Genomic DNA, 18,369 nt, shown 5'->3' with positions numbered 1-18,369 from the left:
CAAACACCGGCCCTGGAGAGTCCTTGGCTGAGGCTAACCTCCACTGTGCCACTGGCTCGCTGTGATTCCCAAGGCGGGTACTGTCCTCTCCCTGTGCCTCAGTTTCCACACCGAAGCAGCCAAAGCCAGAAGTGGGAAACCAGCAGATGTCCTACCTTTTGAAGTTCACAACACCTTTTGGGATTCCCGTGGGGGTGTTGAAGGCGGGCAGGAGTTTCTCTCCCAGCTTGATGGCCTTGATTCGGAACACCTGTAAAGGAAGAAGCATGGGGGATCGTGAATGGGGCTGGGTGGGCGCCATCACTTCGAGAAGCTGCTCCCGCCGGCGGATGAACCCAGGAGCTGCTGGTCCGGAGTGGGAGGTGACGCTGTGTTGGGCTCTGGAGTCAGACAGCCTTGGCTATGAACCCGGCTCCTCGAATTCCTGGTGACGTGGCCTCAGTCGAGGCACCTCTCTCCGAGCCTCGGTTTCCTTTTCTCACTCATAACACAAGGCCACTACCGCCTTCCTCAGAGGCTGTTGGGAGGAATGAAGATTAGGTAATGGCTGTAAAGTCCGCACAGCAGCGTCGGGACTCGGAAGGCTCAGTGACTCCAGCTGTGCTCCGGGTGGCCGCTGGGAGGATGAAGTAGCCAGGGCCGCCGTCACCAATGGACCAGGACGCCACGGGCTGGGTGCGGGGGAAGTACGTTTGGACAGGGTGTGAAGAGCACTGGATTAGGAGTCCTGCCCCGCCCCAGGTTCAATCCCTTCCTCCCAATTTGGCTGCTGTGTGCTTCCCAGCAAAGCACTGCCGTCCCACGTGTAACACCAGGGGTGGGGGGTGGGGCCTTTCCCCCTTGACATTCTGAATCTGCCCACGGTTCCCATTTTTTAGATGGGAATGAACGGAAAAGGTGAATGGGGGTCCCAGGCCTCAGGGCCCTGCGGGAGGCTCTGACCCCTTCAAACTGTTCTAATTCAAAAGCACCTGTGACTTTCTGACGCCACAGTTTCCTTCTTAGGAATTTATTCTAAGTAAATAAGTAATGAAGGATGTTGTAAAGATTTAACTTTATTTCAAGGGAAACATGGGAAACATGAGAATATTCTAAATATCAAACAATAGGGAAGTGGTTAAATTATGGCTTGTCCAGGCAATAGAATACCGTGCAGCCACTGGCATGATGCAGATTATTTAATAGCAAAGAAAGGGGTTCCAGTTCATTAAAAGAAAAATACACTTTGAAACAGTGTAATTCAAAGTTAGTAAAAATTACATGCACACGGATGCGTGAGAAAAGGTTGGGAAGGAAATACACTAAAATATTAACAATGGTCTCCTAGGGGTAGGGGGTAGGCTCGTGGAGGAATTTTGCTTTCTTCATTTGGCGTATCTCTATTTCTGTGCTTTTTTCATAATAAAAACAAGCCCACAGTAAGTAGTATTTATTTTTTAAAACGTGACTATTCCGGGTGGAACAACACACGTTTCCTTTCATTTCCGGAGCTGGACCTCCTGAGTGTTGCAAAACAAAGTCATCTTGAGTTCCCAACCCCAATATGCACAATATATGGGCTGAGGCAGCTGTGGAGGGATGGCTGCGGGGCAGTTTGCCGGATCCGGCTGGGATGCGGCAGAGAGGCCTCGGAGGGCAGGTGTGGTTGTTGCTGGGGAGAGGAGGGGTGGGAAGGGAAGAGTCACATGTGGGGCCTGGCAGTGATGGGGACAGAAGAGGATAGTGTCCAGTGCCAGACAGAGGGTCCCAGAAGTGGGCACAGGGGCCAGCCACACCACAATCCCCGAGGAGCTTGTCTAGAACCCAGATTCCAAAGCCCTCTGCCCCAGGAGCCACCGGTTCAGCAACAACAAAGGGCTCTCCTTCGAGGCTCCTGACATCATCACTTGACCCCTGGGAGGCTGAGCACTGAGGCACAAAGGAACCCTCCAGAACCTGAACCCAAGGCTGAGGCTCCAGGCAGCCGACTGGCTGTCTTCTGCCCTGAGGACTCCTAGAAGATTTCTTCTTAAGTGCTCTTAGGAGCACGTTATCACAAACCCCTCTGTGGGCTTGATTAATTTGCTAGAGTGGTTCACGGAACTCAGGAAACATTTTACTCACTGGATTACTGGTTTATTATAAAAGAACAGAAGTCAGGAAGAGGCAGACGAAAGTGATGCAGAGGGTTAAGGGCATGGAGTTTCCATGCTTTCTCCAGGTGTGGCGCTCTCCCCAAATCTCCTGGTGCTCAGCCAACCAGAAGCTCTGTGACCCAGTCCTTTTGGGTTTTTATGGAGGTTTCATCACATGGGCAGGGCCAATTAAACCACTGCCAACTGGCTACCGATTCAGCATCCGGCCCCTCTCCTGTCCCCGGAAGTCAAGGTGGTGGGACTGAAAATAACTACCCTCTAAGTACAAGGTTTTCCTAGCAACCAGCCTCTATCCTTTGGTGGGGTCCAAAAGTCACCCAATTAACACAACAAAAGACATATTTATTGCTCTCATCACTTAGGAAATTCCAACGGTGTTAGGAGCTCTGCCAGAAGCAGGATGCAGACCAAAAATATATATTACTTATTATAAAGCACAATACATCGATGTGCCAGCGTCTCTACATGACCTTTAATCCTTGCAACCGCCTTGTGGGGAAGATGTTGACCACTTTGAGGATGACAAAACTGAGTCTCAGAGAAGCAATTTGCCCAAGGTTGTGGAGCTACTGATATCAAGCTGCCTTTCCAACACAGAGAGAGAACACAGAGCTATACGGCTGCAGACAGCCATGGTAAGCAACAGGCAGGGCCCAGAGGTTCCAGAACAGAGGTGAGAGAGGCCAGCAAGAATTACATTCTGTAGAGTGGAAAGGTGTCTGGGCTGGGAGTGAGAGCCCAGGTTTGGATCTTCCCACTTAGCAGCTTTGTGACCTTAGGTGAGCCACTTACTATCTCTGAGCACTATAACTGTGTGCAACGAAACTAACTGTACATGTGCCCCGACTGTCTCACAGGGTTCATCCGGAACTCAAACGAGAGGATGTATGTAAGTGAATGTGCCATGTGAACTTGAAGAGCCGTGCAAACATCACCTGGAGTGGCTGTCAGCAGGCTTGCTATTCTCCTGTGGGTCTTGCGAGGCTGGTTACCCAGAAGGGGACTCTCCTCCCCCAGGTTTCCTCTGCAGCAAGGAAAGGCCTCAGCCCAGGAAGGGGCTGCGGTCTCCGGCACCATTCCACAAATACTCCTGGGATATTTGAAGAATGGAAAGCCCCACTTCACAGGCACCCACTATGTGTGAGACCAAGGACAGAGAGGAGGGAGGCCCCAGTCCGGTGCGGCTGAACCCTGGTCACAAGGAGTGACACTGGGCCAGGCTGCGTGGGGGCTACAACTCAGGCCTGTGGCGGAAAGGCCACGGGGTCACGAGCTGACCCAGCACAGCCCTCAGGGACTGCGACCTGAGCACATTCCTTCTAAGTCTCAGTTCCTACATCTGTAAATAGACGAAGACCCCCACCTCATGGGGTATTTGGGGACCAGTGAGACTGGGCTCATGTGGCACAGTCTCTGGGAACAGAGAGGGATCAGCAGAGGACAGGGGCTGTGCCCATAACCTCAGGAGCCTGTCTATTCAGGGATTCTGAGCCACATGGGGCTCCCTGGGCTTTGGGAACTATTGCTAAGTCACAGGCACTCCTGTCCACACCCCACTGTCCAGTCTGCATCCTGGAGAGTCAGACTGATGATCCTTAAAGTGAGATGGGGAAACTGAGGCAACGCCACGAAGGGGGGGACTGCTTTTTATGCTCCTTTTCCTGCTTCTATTCTTGCCAGGGCCTGCACCTGCCTTACACATGCCTCGTAGTACAAATAATGTAGCCCTCTTTGCAAGGGTCAAGGAGTTAACGATTTCTTTGAAGTCTTCCAGCATGACAGATAACATCGAGGGAATGACCAGGTAAGAATGACCGGGTGAGGCTGTCCTGTGCATATTCCAGACACTGATGCTAGACATCTTGATGCCAAGACCCCCGACTCCAAGGAGTAAGTGACTTATGGAGGACACCTGGCTCCTTGTCCTTGCTCTGACCAGTTCCTGGGTATCTGAGAGGGCATGTACATCAGACCACAATCCTCAGTAAAAACCCAGACCCCAAGCAAAGACAAGACTCCTTTTCCTTCCCAAGTCTCCCAGATGCTCTGTCTGTACCTATACTCGCCCTCAGTCTTCTGCTCTCACTTCCTCTTGGCTTGTGTTTGATTTCTACCCTGCATGAAGCCAAGGACCCTCTTGGCTGGTCCTGGGGCACCTCCCCTCCTCTGGGTCCTCAGACCCAGCCAGACTACATCACTAGGGAACCAAGGCCTCAGATAGGTTTTCAGAATGAGGATACCCTATGAGGAGGGTGGAGGGTGGGTCAAGCATCAGGACTGAGGGGCACCAGCTCCTCCCTCAATCGCTGGCCCCTCAAACTGACCCCTGAGAGCCCTGAGCTGCATGGCTCCCTCCCCTGTCCCTATCTATACGCTATGGCCACCTTCCACAGCCATGAGTGGCAGAGAGGCTGGGCAAGTGCCTGGAAGAACAGGGTGCCTTTTCTGTTCCATGTCATTTTCCTATCCTAGGGTTTTCAAATACGATTCAGGTTTCGTGTGGCTCAACGCCAAGGGATCCCAACCACACTGGTTTGGAGACAAATTGGTACAAGTGGTAATCTCTGCTGAGGAGATCAGGCTTGATGGAGAGGCCCGAGGTGACGGGAAGTAGAGGGTACCTGTTGCCTCTGAACCCTTGGTTGCAGCTGACTTCCTCAGACACCACCACTGGAGGTTAGCAGGGATTTTTTGGCGGCTCTCCCCGCGGCAGGGGCAGGGATGATATTGTCTCAGGGTGGACAGAGCAGGAAGAAGGGCAGGGAAGGGAAAGGGCCAAGGCCAAGGCATCTAACTAACCCCAGAGCAGCGGTTGTGCTGAGCAGCGTGACCCCTCTGGGTAACAGGGAACACAACTGATCGATGATGACCCATGGCTGGGGACTTGGCCAGCCTCACCCCCCGATACGTGGGCTGCACTTTCATGGGACTTCTCGAAGGGAGGAAGAGCCTCCTATTTCTACAGAGCTCTGTGGTTTTCAAAATTCTCTTGTAGCACGGAGAATATGGGCTTTGGAGCTGGTCGGCTCAGGGTCAACTCCTATCCCTCCCCATCCATCTCACAAGAGCTCTGTGAGTCCATCCCCATGGTGGGGAAGGAAGCGAGGCCCAGGGGTGGGGGAGGACTTGCTCAAGATCACAGGCAGGGGTGGTGTGGGGATGAGACCCAGGTTTTCTGACTCCCTCCCTGCTCAGGGCTCTGTCTTCTCCCCACACGGCACAGTCCACCCTCTGGAAGCCAACGCAGCTTGCCTGGGGCTGAGGCCTTGCACTTCGGACATGAGACCAGCCCCAGTGGCTGCCCCATCTCCCTGTTGCCCCTTGAGACCTGCAGCTGACCTCTGGCCCGTGGCTGGCACCCGGAAGGGGAGGGGGAGCGGAGGAGTGGCTGTGGAGCAGGACGAGGCTGAGGGGCCCCAGGGGTGGAAATGGCGAAACAACGGTCTTAGCTTTCCCAATGCTGAAAACTAGCACCTGCAAAAACCAGTCCAGCAGCTCAGACTGCTGGGTGCTGTGCTAGGAGCTACAGGGCTGGTGTGAGTAGACTAGTCATCGTCCTTGGAGAATTTACTAGCAACTGTGGGAGCCAGCGGGGCTCACCTGGGCAAGAGAAGGGAAACATCAGATGAAACATGAGAGAGAGAGCCTGCAGGTGGCACCGCGGAGGCTGGGCGGACATGGGCAGCCCCAGGCAAATCCCCCTGAATCCCTGCTTCCTCACTCGTGACATGAGGGAGCGGGACTGGATGTTCTCTGAAGCCTTTTCCCACCTGAATGGTCCAGGGTCCTCCAAGGGCCAACTTACCTCTTCTCCCGTCAGGTAGAAGGCTGAGAGGAGTCCCCCGATGTACCGGATGTTCACCTCAAACAAGGATGCTTCTCCACTCTGCAGGGCAGCGGGAAAGGGGAGGGCAGGGGCGGGGGACACTTGTGAGGTGCCTGCAGGGCTCCCAGGGACAGCCAGGTCCTCGAGACAGGTCACTCTGGCCGCAGCCCCCCACCCCCCATTGATCTGGCCATACTTGTGCTGGGCTCCGGGGCCTCGCTGGGTGGTGGTTTTCGGAGCAAAAGTTGAGAGGCATCGACACCTGCTTGGCAGGCTACCACAGCTCGTTGACAGCATTGCAAATAAACACCAGGTTTGGCTTTCTTCCCCAGCCCTTGCCGGAGGCCATCAGAGCAAAGTTCTGCCTGGCTGTTCTCCAAGGAGCTGGAGAACTTGGTGGGGAGCTGTGGGCTGAAGATTAGCCTGAGGGGAGGCAGATTCTCTAGTCCAGCCACCGCCCCTTCTTGAGGGAACTCCTGGCCTAGCTGGACGGTAGGGCGGCCATTCCTTGGGGCTGCAGGGGGAGGGGAAGGTTCTCCCAGGAGGTTTTGGGGCAAATGGGACAAAGCCGAGGCTGAGAGGGAGGGGTGCCAGAAAGGTACTTGTAGGTAATCAGCAATCCTCAGCCTCAGCTCTGTAGTCCTCAGGGCATGTCCACACTTGCCTCAATCATTGTTTTCTTTCTTAGGTCTGGATTGCGAATCAGGGGTGTTGGGGCACCATGCCAAGGACGAGATCTAGGTTAAAATCCCACCTCGGCCTCTTACTTGGCTTTGGGACTTCAGGCAAGATATTTAGCTTTTCTCTGCCCAAGGCTCTTCATCCTGAGCAGGTGGCAACGGGGCGCTGAGTGGTACAGGTGAGACGTCCGCCCGGCGCACACGCGGTGCCTGGCGTGGCTCCCTAAAGGGGTCTGCTATTACCATCCCTGCCCCCCCAGCGCTCCCCACATCACTGTTCTTTACTGCCGACAACAACTATGACTGTCCCTTTATCTGAGAGAGCTTTTCCACTGACACAGCACCTGAAAAGCTCTTCTCTCTTTCAGCCTTACAGGGCTCCGCGAGGTTTCCGTTCCCGTTTTCCAGGTGAGAAAGCCAAGGCTCAGAGAGGGGATGTGACCCCATCTTGCTTTCTTCCAAGGACCCTCCTTAACCTGCCCCCGCCTGTTTGAATGTCCCCAGGCTCCCCGAACCTGCCAGCACCTGGCACCATAGGCAGCTGCCTGATGCCCATTCTCTATCCACTATCTGCACAGGGACAAGGTGGGCCTATGAAGATACCCCTTCCTTCTCCCACCTTCTCCCATTCCATACAGTGGGAAATGGGAGGATTCTGACCTTCTCACGCAGACTACCAGAAGGCATAACATGCCTCAAAATAACCTTGATGATGACGAGAAGGAGGAGGACACCCCCTCACATCCATATCAGACTTGACCGTGTTATAATGCTTGTTGTAACCCTCCATGGTAGTTAACTCTCACAACAAGCCCATGAACTAGTCATTGTCATTGTTACCATCATCCGGATGGCTCCTCAGCCTCTCACCTATCTCTAGAGGGCGGCATGGAGTGAGCTGGGGGCTCCAGGGTAGAGCGGCTCAGAGCAGATACACCACTTCTCCCCTCCTGTTGCTACTGTTCTGTGTGACAGATTCAACCCTAGAAGGGACTTCCTGGGTGCCTGCCACCTCCCACGGAGGGGAAGGAAGGGTCGTTGGCTGTCTTCCCTCCCAGGGGACAACAGGCTAGTAAATACTCCTGGGCCGGCCAGAGCTCAACGCCACCTTGAGGCTGGTCTTAGGAGAGGGGGCTCAGCAGAGAGGGCAGAGCCCCAGTTCCAGGACTGCTCTGCTGTGCAGCTTGGGGCCAGAGTCTCTGGGTCTCAGAAGTGACCGGGTGGAGCTGGCCACTGCCCTTCCGGACCCCTTTTGGCTCCAACACCCCAAGGGTGTCTGACTCACCACGTTCAGGTGGAAGTTCTCTTCAACCCAAGCCTTGGCCTCCTGGAACTCGTCCTGCAGCTCCATGAGGTAGAGGGTGTCTAGGGAGTCAATGATGGTTGCCCCGCTGAGGCCTCCTGTAGGCACAGAGATCGGAGGCATGACCCAGGCTCATTCCTGTCCTTTCCATCCCCGGCCGCACAAGCTACCATTCTCCACGCCCCCTCTAAATGCCTAGGCAGGTTCCGAGGCCAAGGCTGGCCCAGGCACGATCCAGGGAGGCTCCAATACCACCAGCCTTTGAAGGGGAGTCCAGGAGCAAGCGTCCCCCCTCCGCCCACCCCAGGCTGCTTCCTCCTCGGGGCAGTGGCCGGGGGACAGCCGCCTGGGACACCAAGTTCACAGGCCGAACCACTTCCCAGACCTCAGTCCACCCATATCCGCCAGCAAGCCCACCATCAGTGCCAGTCAGGCGCCCACCACTTTTCTGTGACACTGGGGAGAGGGTGAACTGGGATTTCATTTACAAAACCTTAATATGCCAGTCCTCTGACTTTTCAATTCTATTCCTTGTTTTATTCTAAGGAAAGAAAAAAAAGTGTTCACAGATATTTATCTGGGAAGGTATTTATTGTTGCAGTACCATATACAATGGGGAAAAGTTGGGAAAAAACTCCAAATCCAACAATAGGGGATTAGTTATATAAATTGTGGCTCAAACATAAAATAGAACTATGGAGCCATCCATGCAGGTGAGGTAGGCCTGTGTTTATTGGGGAGATGTCCATGGGATCTGTTAAGTTAAAAAATGTAGGTTGCAAAAAAAAAAAAAAAAAAACCAAACACAATATAATTTCTTTATTGTATGCCAAATGTGGATGAGCTTACACAGAACTAAGTCTGGCAAGATGTGATTCAACAGTTACCTCCCGAGTGCTGGGATTACAGGTGCCTTTTGACTTCTTTGGCTCATGGATTATTTTTATAACCAGAAACCTACTTCCATTTGGGAAAAAAAAGGGGGGGATGTTTGGGCAAAGAAACCAAACAAATGCACAAACCAAAGGTTCTGTGGCCACTCTAGGATGGTCAGTCCAGAAAGCGCAAGTTCTGAGGCCTGGCCCCTGCTACTGGGCCTTAGATTCTTATCCTGGGGAGTAAGGGCTGAGATAATGGTGCAAAATATCGCAGCTCTCCACACCACGGGCTGGGCAGGAGAGTGATGTGGAAGGCCTCCCCATGTGGCACAACCAGAGCCTGAGGGTAGAGTCCCATGAAGGAAGAAAGGAGGGAGAAAGCGATGTGCCTGGGGCCATCTGGAGGGCTTCCTGTAAGAGACAGCTGCCTCCTTTAAAGTAAAGTAGCAGCAAATCCTTTAGATACTGGCATGTAGCTCAGGAGGACTGACAGTTCCGCCTTGAAGAGGCTCAGTGAGGACCGCAGGCTCCACCTCCCCCCTGGAGGAGCTTTGGAGCGCACAGGGCTGAGCCCCACTTGAGTCTGAAGCACGAGCTCGGGCTTTGCGGGCACACCTGCATTCAGAGTCAGCCTCTAATCTCCTTAATTAGTGCTTCTCTAACTACTCACTTGTGTTGATTTTGCAGGCAGAGACTCCTGAAACTCAAACCACCACCTTCCTAGGCCTGGAAAAGGATGAGAGGGAGATCAGGAGAAACTGGGAGAAGGGTAAAGCTGGAGGCTTTAGAATCTGCTTCCAGAAGCAAGGGCTCCCCAATCCAGAGTCAGGCATCCCAAGATGGTTTTGGTAATGGGGATGAAGTGAATTTCTAGAACGTCAACTCCTCCTACACTGAAGGATTGGTAGGAAATATCCAAGCCAAACAAAGTTGATCTTTCCTGGTTTATGCTGGCTACTTCCCTTGTGGTTGTCAATGGCCAAACCCGGTTCACAGGGACGCTTTACCGTCAGATGAAGAGGCAGTGGGGCATGGGAACGCCCACGGGCCCCAGATGCACAGATGCTGAGACGCGCCCGGCCACGGAGCACCAGCTGGTGTCCATCCTCTTGGCTCTGAAGCTACGGCCCCCTCCTGTTACACCACAGGGCCTCACACCGGATTTTTTAAGGGCCAGAAGGGGTTTTTAAGATCCCACTGCCCCGCCCCTAAATTTCATAGAGGGCCCCCAGAGAGGGGTTGGGACATACCCAGGATTAGATCAAAGGCAGAGCGGAACCCAACTTCTCTCAATTCCTTGTGAAAACAGTTGGATCTGATTGATAACCCTGCCCTATCCCTCCAAGGGACAGGAGGCCGCTCTGACCAGGGAGGGCTTGAAGAGAAGCCCAAGGCCAAGGGGACGAGACCCAGGGTGTCTGATTTCTGAATCCTGCCCTGAGCTGCCCAGTGTTTTTACCCCAGGGGCCTTCCTTCCCTGGGCTGAGCCTGAGCTCAGTAGCCCAAGGGTCTAGGCTGGGCCAGAAGGGCAGCCAGGGCTCCTCGTGACCAGCTCTCCTTCCCAAATGCTCCGGAGGCCCCGGCTGAGAAGGTAGCTCACTAAGGGAGCTTTTGGCAAAGTTCTGCCCGGCTCTCAGGTTCCTGTATCCTTCCTCGGTTGACCTCTCACCCGGGCCCCCACCTACCACACAGCCGGGCTGCGGGCCAGCAAGGCACTTATTGGAAAGCCTTTCATTCCCGGCCAGAGGTTACCCAGCGGCCAGGCTGGGCCAGAGAGAAGGCCCAATCCCGAATTCAACTCTATCTGTACCTGCAGCCGGCCTGGGGCAGCTCCCCAGGGGAAAACACACAACCCTACTCAGAGAATAGGCACTCGATTTAGACGCACAGAGCCGAAGGGGGACAAAAAGGCAGGCAGCCAGCTTGAAAGTTCCACTGGCCTTGGCCCTAAGGCAGGTTCCAGGTTGGCTCACTCTCCCACTTCTAGCTCTGAATGCTCATTGTGCACAAAGGACACCTCCCCCTACCCCCCCCCCCCCCCACCTGCCAGGCAGGAGGCAGTGAGGTGTGTTAAAAGAACACAGCCCTGGGTTCAAACGCCAGCTTGGGGCCAGCCACACATCTGTTCCAAATATCAAAGTCCTCCTCTGTAAAGTGAGGTAAGGCCACTGGGCTAGATACTGGGGAGCCACTGCAGGTTCCTGAGCTGAGATAAATGCATCATATAAGTGCCTGGCCTTTCTCATAAAGACACCTGTGTATGCCTGGGACAGAGTTAAGTGCTTGACAAATTAGTTCATTGTTCTTATTTCCTGGGTCCCGTAGCTCATCCTGAAACACTGGCCTGGTCAGGGAGATGTGGGTTCAAATCCTGGTTCCATCACATACTATCTGTGTGCCAAGGCAAGTCACTGTACCTTTCTGAGTCTTGTGTCCTTCATCTTCAAAATGGGGACGACAGTAGGACCTACTTCCTAAGGATGCCAGGAGGGCTAAACGGGGCAGTGGATGGAAAGGTGCTGGCACAGTGTTAGGTACATGTGAGCTTCACTCAACACACAGAAGCGTGGCCCTCCTTGCCCTCAACTGGCCCTGGGCAGCCCCTCCAGAGTCTTCTGGGGTCACCGAGGCCTTGTGGTGCTCCTGCGTTACCAGCCCCTCCCTGCCCCACAGGGCAGTGCGGCATGAGGCTGCAGCTTACAAAACCTTTGGCCCAACTTAAAGGAAAAGTGTCACATCGGTCCTACCTGTGTCTGCTGCTGGGGCGTTAACATCCCCATCCGGGTGGGCACCTGCCTCTGAAAGGGTCTTCCTACCTCCAGGACCCCTCCCCTTCCCCTCAAATTCACCTTGTACATTGTTGCCTGACCTGTCTTCCTAAAACGAGACCCAGCTGTGTCCCTCCTCAGCTCAGGAAGCTGCAACGGCTTCCCAGTGCCCGTGCAATAAGGTTGGGGTGCGGGGGGGGGGGTGGGGGTCGAAACCTTTTGGGTCTGACTCCAAAGGATCCGGCTCATCTCCTCTCCCATCAAGCGCTGCTTCCTGGACACGTGCTGCACACTCCTGCCTCCATACCTTGGCACGCGTGCTCTTCTCTGCCAGGAAGCCGTTCTGTGCATCTGGCCACACTCAAAGCCCACACGCTCTCCAAGCTCTACCTCCCACTGGCAGCCTTCCCTGATTCCATCCAGCCAGGCTCCTCCTGCGGGGACAGCTTCCACTCGTGTGTCTACCACCCTTGTGCTGAACCTTGGGGCTCTGCTCACCTTCTAACTGACTGCGAGCTCCTTGGGGTCAAGGGTTCCCACTGCCTCTCTGCACCAACTCTGCACCTTGTCTCCAAGCGGCCCCAAAGGTCAGAGTCCCCAACCCAAGCAGGCCTCCCACCATTCCCTGTGGCCTCTTTAGATGTCCCTACCTCTGTGACTCTTCCGCAGACTGCTAGGAACGGCCTCCCCACCCCACCTTCGCCTGGAGAGATCCAGAGCCCACCCTCAGGAAGCCACTGTGAACGTCATTCCATGGTCTACGTGAGGTCCTGCCCTCCCTGGACCCTCCTCCCCTGAGAAAACCTTCAGCAGCTCCTCCAGGCCCACACTGTCTGCCCCCATTCTGTGCACCCCCATCTCCACCACAAGAGCTGCCCCACTCTCGGTGCACCACAAAGAATTGCTAAGCTATGTGTCTCTGCCCTTCCGGAAGAGCAGGGCTCCGGGGTGCAGAAGACTCATCTCCGGCTCAAGAAATAGCTTCCCAGTGGAAGTGGGAAAGGCAGCGAGCCAGGATGGTCCATCTCTGACGGATGCACTTACTCTCCCTGGCATCGTGCTTGCTCTGAGCGGACCGTGGCCTTCGGGACGCCACTCTTTTTCTAACCCTGTATCTGCACTTTCCCAGTCTCCTCTGCTGGTTCCTCCTCTTCGCCAGACCACTATGGATGGGCTCCGTCATCACTGGGCCTTTTCTCTTCTCTGCCCTCCCTCATTCCCTTAGTTCAATAACCACCTACATGCTGAGGACTCCCCAGTGTCAACTCCCAGCCAGGACCTTGTCCTCACCCCCGGGAGACCATAGGCGTCTCATCTTTAACCTACTCCTCAACCACAGTGGTTAACGCCAAGCCCCTCCTCCCAAGAGCAGCGCCCCAGCCCTTGATTCTGCATCTCTCTTCTCTCCACCCTATCCCGCAGCAAATCCTGGTGGCTCTCTGCACCATTTCCAGACTCCACCTACTTCTCACCTCCTCTGTGCTGCCCCCTGGGTCCAGCCACCTTCTCTCTCTTGGATTTATTCCAAGAGCCTTCTAACTGGCCCCTGGGCTTCTACCCTTGCGTCCCCCACCCCCACACCTCCACCCATCTATCCTCAACGTGGCGGCCAGAAAGATCCTTTGAAAATGCCAGTCCTTCTGTGCTACTCTTCTGCTCACAACCCTCCCATGGCTCCCATTGGACTCTGAGGCCCTGTGATCTGGCCCTGGCTTCCTCTCGGCCTCATCGCCCACTCCCCCTCCCTATTTCTCTCACTCCACCCCTATCGCATGTTGTTCTTGCAGCCCTCCAAGCCTGCTCCCTGTTAGGCCTTGGCAGTTTCCATCACACTGCCACAACAACAACACCTCTGTCGCTTTTCCCTTGCCTCTCTATTCTTCCTCAGCACCTTTATCCCAGAGACATCATGTGTGGATCTGCTTCCCCGTTTACTATCTTCTCGTAAGGGAACATAGGAGGGGAGAGCCCTGTTCTGTTCACTGCTGTCCTCCACTGCCCAGGACACTTTCCAACCCATCACAGGTGCCTGCTAAGTATTTGAGAATAAAAGGCCCATCACTCTGGGTGGGGAGGGTCTGCAGGGGCTGTGGCTCATTCATATTTTGCAGTGCCTGGCTCTGGTCTGGCACCCAGAGGTAAAGGTAAATGTGTTGGGTTGAACAGACTGAGCCCACCATGCAGGTGTCTGTGGTGACCACGCCCGGGGCAGGTTAGCTATCTATTCCAGGGGCGGGTGCCAAGAGACAGAGGAGACCCCACCACCAGCCTGTGGCCAGATCAGCCAGGGTGGCTGTGTGTGTCCACACCATTGTCCTGTGCAAAGCTATTTGTTGTGCGTGGGTCAGTTTCTGTAAGGGACTGGCCCCCGGCTCCTGTCACCTCCTCCCTCCCCCACCCCCCAGGGCTGCCTGGGCAGGAACCCTGGGCTGCTAGACAGGGTTTGTATCCCCTCTCCTGACTCTGCTGTCTTAATGACCACGAGGTTTTTATGCGATGTTGTATTAGCAAAGAGAAATGGGTCAGGCCGGGCAACATAAGCTCCAGGAAGAACACTCAGAAGGAAAAAAAAATCACCCAAAGCATAGCCTATTACTGCACTATCCCCAGAGCCATACTCTAATGGTTGCATTTAATTTGATGACATAATCCACAGAGACTTTTCTTAATCTGTAAAGAAACAACACAAGTGTTTCTCTCTCAAGCTTCCAAGCTTTCTCAGTTTCTCAGTGTGGCTGTCCGGCAGGTTGTATTTCCCAAACACGGCTGCCTCAGTGCACCCCACCCCATGAGAAGGACTCCTCCCAAGGATCCTCCCCTTGAATCTGGGTCGACCTCTGTGACTACCGGGAGCAAAAGAATAAAGCAGAAGGGGCGATGTGCTAGTTTCTAGGCCCAGACCTTAAGAAACTGGCAGTTTCCACTTCCCGTCTCCTGGAACGCTGGTGCTTAGAACAAGCCACCATACTGTGAGGAAGGACAATGGAGCCCACAAGGAGAGAACGCACGGGGAGGCCATGTATATGCTTTCTGAGTGACAGCCCCTTCTGAACTGCCAGCACCAATCCCACACGCGTGGGCTCCACCTGTCAAGTTACCCTTCAAGCCTTTCCAGCTGAGAGCGCATACACAGTGGTAAAGAGATAAGCTGTACCCACTGTGCCCTTTATGAATTCCTGACCCACTGAATCTGTGAGCATAATAAAAGAATTGTCCTCAGCCACCAAATTTTGGAGTAATTTGTTATACAGCAGTAGCGACTGGAACGTTCTGCTTTGTGGGTGTCGGGGATGATGGAAATGATATCCCCGCTACCCCAAAGTGCATGGTTTAAAATCACAGCATCTTGGATGGTGACGTCTTCTGGCTGCATGAAATCCTTTTAGGGATTAGGACCTCTGCATTTCTGTCAGGTCTGGGAGGGTTCTTTTTCCTTCAGGAATAATACTTTTCTTGAATCTTCCCACGATGGCTATTTCCTGGATCACATAAAATTGTGTTCAGAGGATGTGTGTTTCCAGGCAGAGGTTTCCTGGAGCCTCTGGAAGGGCTAAAGATATTTTTTAGGAACTATTCCTGGCACTCAACAGGACGCTCTTGCTAGGAGTGAATCAATAAAAGATGATCAGATCTGATGATGCCACTGCCTTTCTTAGGCCCTCGATGCCCTAATCACATTCAAAGTCCCTGGGCACAGTGCACTGGGTGCTTGTGGTCCAGGCCTTGGCAGCCTCACCAGCCTCTCTGCTGCTCTCTGGGCACGTGATGCTCTACCCACATGATGTCATCGGGAGCTCCCCGAAGGCCATGGGGTTTCTGCTGACATGGGTCCCTATGCCCGGGATACCTTCCTTTTCCGAGTTGGCCTGGTGAACACCTCCTCTCTGTCCTGGCCTTGGCTGGAGCGTGGAGTCTTCTCTCAGGAATTCCTGAGCCACCAAGCAGACCTGCCCACTCCCTCCTGTGCAAGCCTGCCCCACTTTGCCGCAGGCCCCTTGGTCACGGCACTGCTCGCACCACATTGTACGTGCCTGTGAATCCCAGGGGGCACTGGCTGGATCTGACTCTTCCCAGTGGCCCGGGCATCCATCCCCAGGCCAGGCGCAGAGAAGGCGAGAGCAGACGGCTGTTGAATGAATGCACGGCTAGTGGAAACACTGACAGCGCCTTCCTGGAGATCCTCAGACACTTTAAAAGGGCTCTTGGCCTCGGAGAAAACACACCATACACAGCAGTGGCCAGCTATTCAAGGAAAACACTGTCGCGGGGACAAAATGGGGACGTGCAGACATCACGGCCCTGGTGGAACTAATGGCTTCCTCCAGCCTTCCCAAACAGACGTCACGCTTTGCTGCCGTAACAGGCCGGAGGACGTTTGCTGTGGCCGACTGCTGAATGAGGGTCAATGTGACGGATGACCAGACATGGTTCACTGAACTAGTCTACTGGACAGGGCTCCTCACTGGAAAACAGGGTGTGTTGTAAAGACGTTAATGTCGTATTAGTTTGTTTTTAAGTAAGAGCTGAGGGTGCTGCCCAATCGGAAACTTGTCTTTTAAAACTCCCTCTGACAGTGCTGAGGGTCAAGTTTGGAGCTGCTTTTATCTCAGGACATCTCAGAAGAGAAGAAAAGGCAGACAGAGGAATTGGAGCCCAGGATGCTACAGTGGTGTCTCCAAAGTCACACAGTGGCTCAGCAGCTCAGGGCAGAGCTGTGACCAGGTACCACCTTCCAGACCACACACCCTTGTAGGCTCCGTTCGAATCCTAGCTTAGTTCCTTCTCAGCTGTGGGATCCTGGGCAACTAACTTGACCTCAGGAAAATGGGAATAAGGTCTCCTTCTTAGAAGGGTGTGGCCAGTTCAGAGAAATGCACACAAAGAGCATTCAGCAGGCATTCAATCCAAGAGAATTTGATATACCCAGCGCACCACACCTAGGCGCTCAGTGCGTGGGCCTGCTATCGTAAGGCTCAGTTCCAGCAGAGGAAGCCACCTCGGAGCTGGCAAAGCTAGGATCCCTTGCAGATCCTTGACCTCCTTGGCCCAGCAGGAAAGACTAGCATGGCTTTCATGCCAGGCAGGGAGGAGGCATGAGCCCTCAGGAAGGCAGGATAGGAGCTGGGCAGGCACTGCGGCATTTTCAACACACTTAATGCTCACTGGCGGGAAAGGAAAAGACGGAGCCTTCTGCTGCTCACCCCGAGAGACATTAAAGTCCAGCCGCAGCTCTGGGCAGCTGCTGAGTCCCTCCATACACACTGGCTTCGACCTGGCTTTCACCTGTTAAGTTAGAAGATTGCTCTGTACCCTCCCTTCACCTCCATGGGAGAAGCAAACATCCCCGGCCCATCAACCTTGGTCTTGCCCATGTAATTTGCTTTGGCGTCATGGTGAGTGGGGAATTAAACTGTGCCCTTGACTTTAGGCTCGGCTGTGAGACTTGTCAATGGGATTAGTGAACATGACTTGAATAGAAGTTTGAAATAAGCTTGCATGGTTGGGCCTGCCCCCTTGCACTCCTACCTTCCACAGTGAGAAGAACAAATCTCAAACAGCCACTGGTCCAAGAAGGGTGAGAGACAGATGGAGCAGACTGGACCCAGCTGAGCACAGCCTAGATAGCCTATCTGCAACTATATGAATAAGAAATAAACGCTTCCTAGGGGCGCCTGAGTGGCTCTGTTGGTCAAGCGTCCAACTTCAGCTCAGGTCATGATCTCACCATTCATGGGTTCGAGCCCGGTGTTGGTCTCTGTGCTGACAGCTCAGAGCCTGGAGCCTGCTTCGGTTTCTGTATCTCCTTCTCTCTCTGCCCCTCCCTCCTCACGCTCTGTCTCTGTCTCTGAAAAAAATGAATAAACCTTAAAAAAAAAAAACACTCCTTGTCTGCCACTCATTGTAGAATAATTGTTCCCCAGCATTATTTTGGAAGAGACTGACTGATACAGTACCCTCTTTCTTTCTTCTCTCTTTCTTTCAGTTTATTTGAGACAGACAGAGACAGTGCAAGTAGGGGAGGGGCAGAGAGACAGAGAATCTCAAGCAAGATGCCAGTGCAGAGCCCGATGTGGGGCTTGAACTCATGAAACCGTGAGATCATAACCTGAGCCAGACGCTTAACCGACTGAGCCACCCAGGTGCCCCCAGCCTTATTTCTTAATAGTCTTTCCATACTCCAGCTACACTGTGTGGTCCCCTCTTTCTAGGCTCCCAGCCCTTTACTCAAGCTCTACCTCTGCTTGGAATGCCCTCCTCTCACCCCAAATGTCTCTGCACACTCCCCAGTCCAATATCTACTTTAAGTCCTAGAGAAAATGCTGCTGCTTCCATGAAGATATCCTTGATTCCTCCACCTGGATCTGGGGTCTTCTTCCTCTGAACACTTTCATCAAAAGAACTTCTTTCAACTGTCATTATGGCAATCCGTGTCACCTGTGTCCCTTTTTCCAGTCCATCCTGGGCAGTGAGTGTCTTCGGGGCTGAATCTCAGCCTGGTTAATCGAAGCCAAGTCAAGGCGTCGCTGGGACTTGCTGATTGAAGGATCGGATGCCTTCCTCCCACGGCCTCATTCCCGGATGAGAAAGCCTCCCTGACAAAGCGCCCCTTGCCAGAGGCGGCTGATGTGTGGTGTGAGGCGCTGGGGGTGGGGGTGGGGGGGGCAGAGACCAATCCCATGACACCCCGAGATCTTTGCCAAGGGCCAGCACCCCACAAAGGTTTGCCTGTGGAGTGTGGAGTTCTCCTCGACGCCAACCACCAACCCCTTCCTCGCCAG

General features: G+C 54.0%; 1 protein-coding gene and 1 long non-coding RNA gene across 6 annotated transcripts in view; one reads left to right on the top strand and one right to left on the bottom strand.

Moving 5' to 3' along the window:
* Positions 1 to 18,369, bottom strand: part of MAN1C1 (mannosidase alpha class 1C member 1) — a 140,702-nt gene that overhangs the window by 26,488 nt on the left and 95,845 nt on the right. For all 4 annotated transcript variants that reach the window (XM_007083659.2, XM_015538155.2, XM_042995304.1 and 1 more), the window contains exons 3-5: positions 7,927 to 8,042; positions 5,941 to 6,021; positions 156 to 250 (exon numbers count right to left, since the gene is read on the bottom strand). In XM_007083659.2, coding sequence (XP_007083721.2) covers positions 156 to 250; positions 5,941 to 6,021; positions 7,927 to 8,042 — 292 coding nt within the window. The remainder of the gene's footprint in view (positions 1 to 155; positions 251 to 5,940; positions 6,022 to 7,926; positions 8,043 to 18,369) is intronic.
* LOC122241017 lies at positions 2,487 to 7,916 on the top strand. Of its 2 annotated transcripts, XR_006220931.1 has the most exons (4): positions 2,487 to 2,770; positions 2,993 to 3,939; positions 4,608 to 4,811; positions 6,294 to 7,916. It is a non-coding gene; the product is annotated as an uncharacterized LOC122241017 (long non-coding RNA). The 2 variants fall into 2 exon arrangements; XR_006220930.1 differs by having other exon boundaries at positions 2,487 to 3,939.

The sequence above is a fragment of the Panthera tigris genome, chromosome C1, assembly GCF_018350195.1.
Source record: "Panthera tigris isolate Pti1 chromosome C1, P.tigris_Pti1_mat1.1, whole genome shotgun sequence".
Taxonomy (NCBI): Eukaryota; Metazoa; Chordata; class Mammalia; order Carnivora; family Felidae; genus Panthera; species Panthera tigris.
Note: the sequence above shows the minus strand (reverse complement) of the source record. Positions and strands in the feature narration are given on the sequence as shown.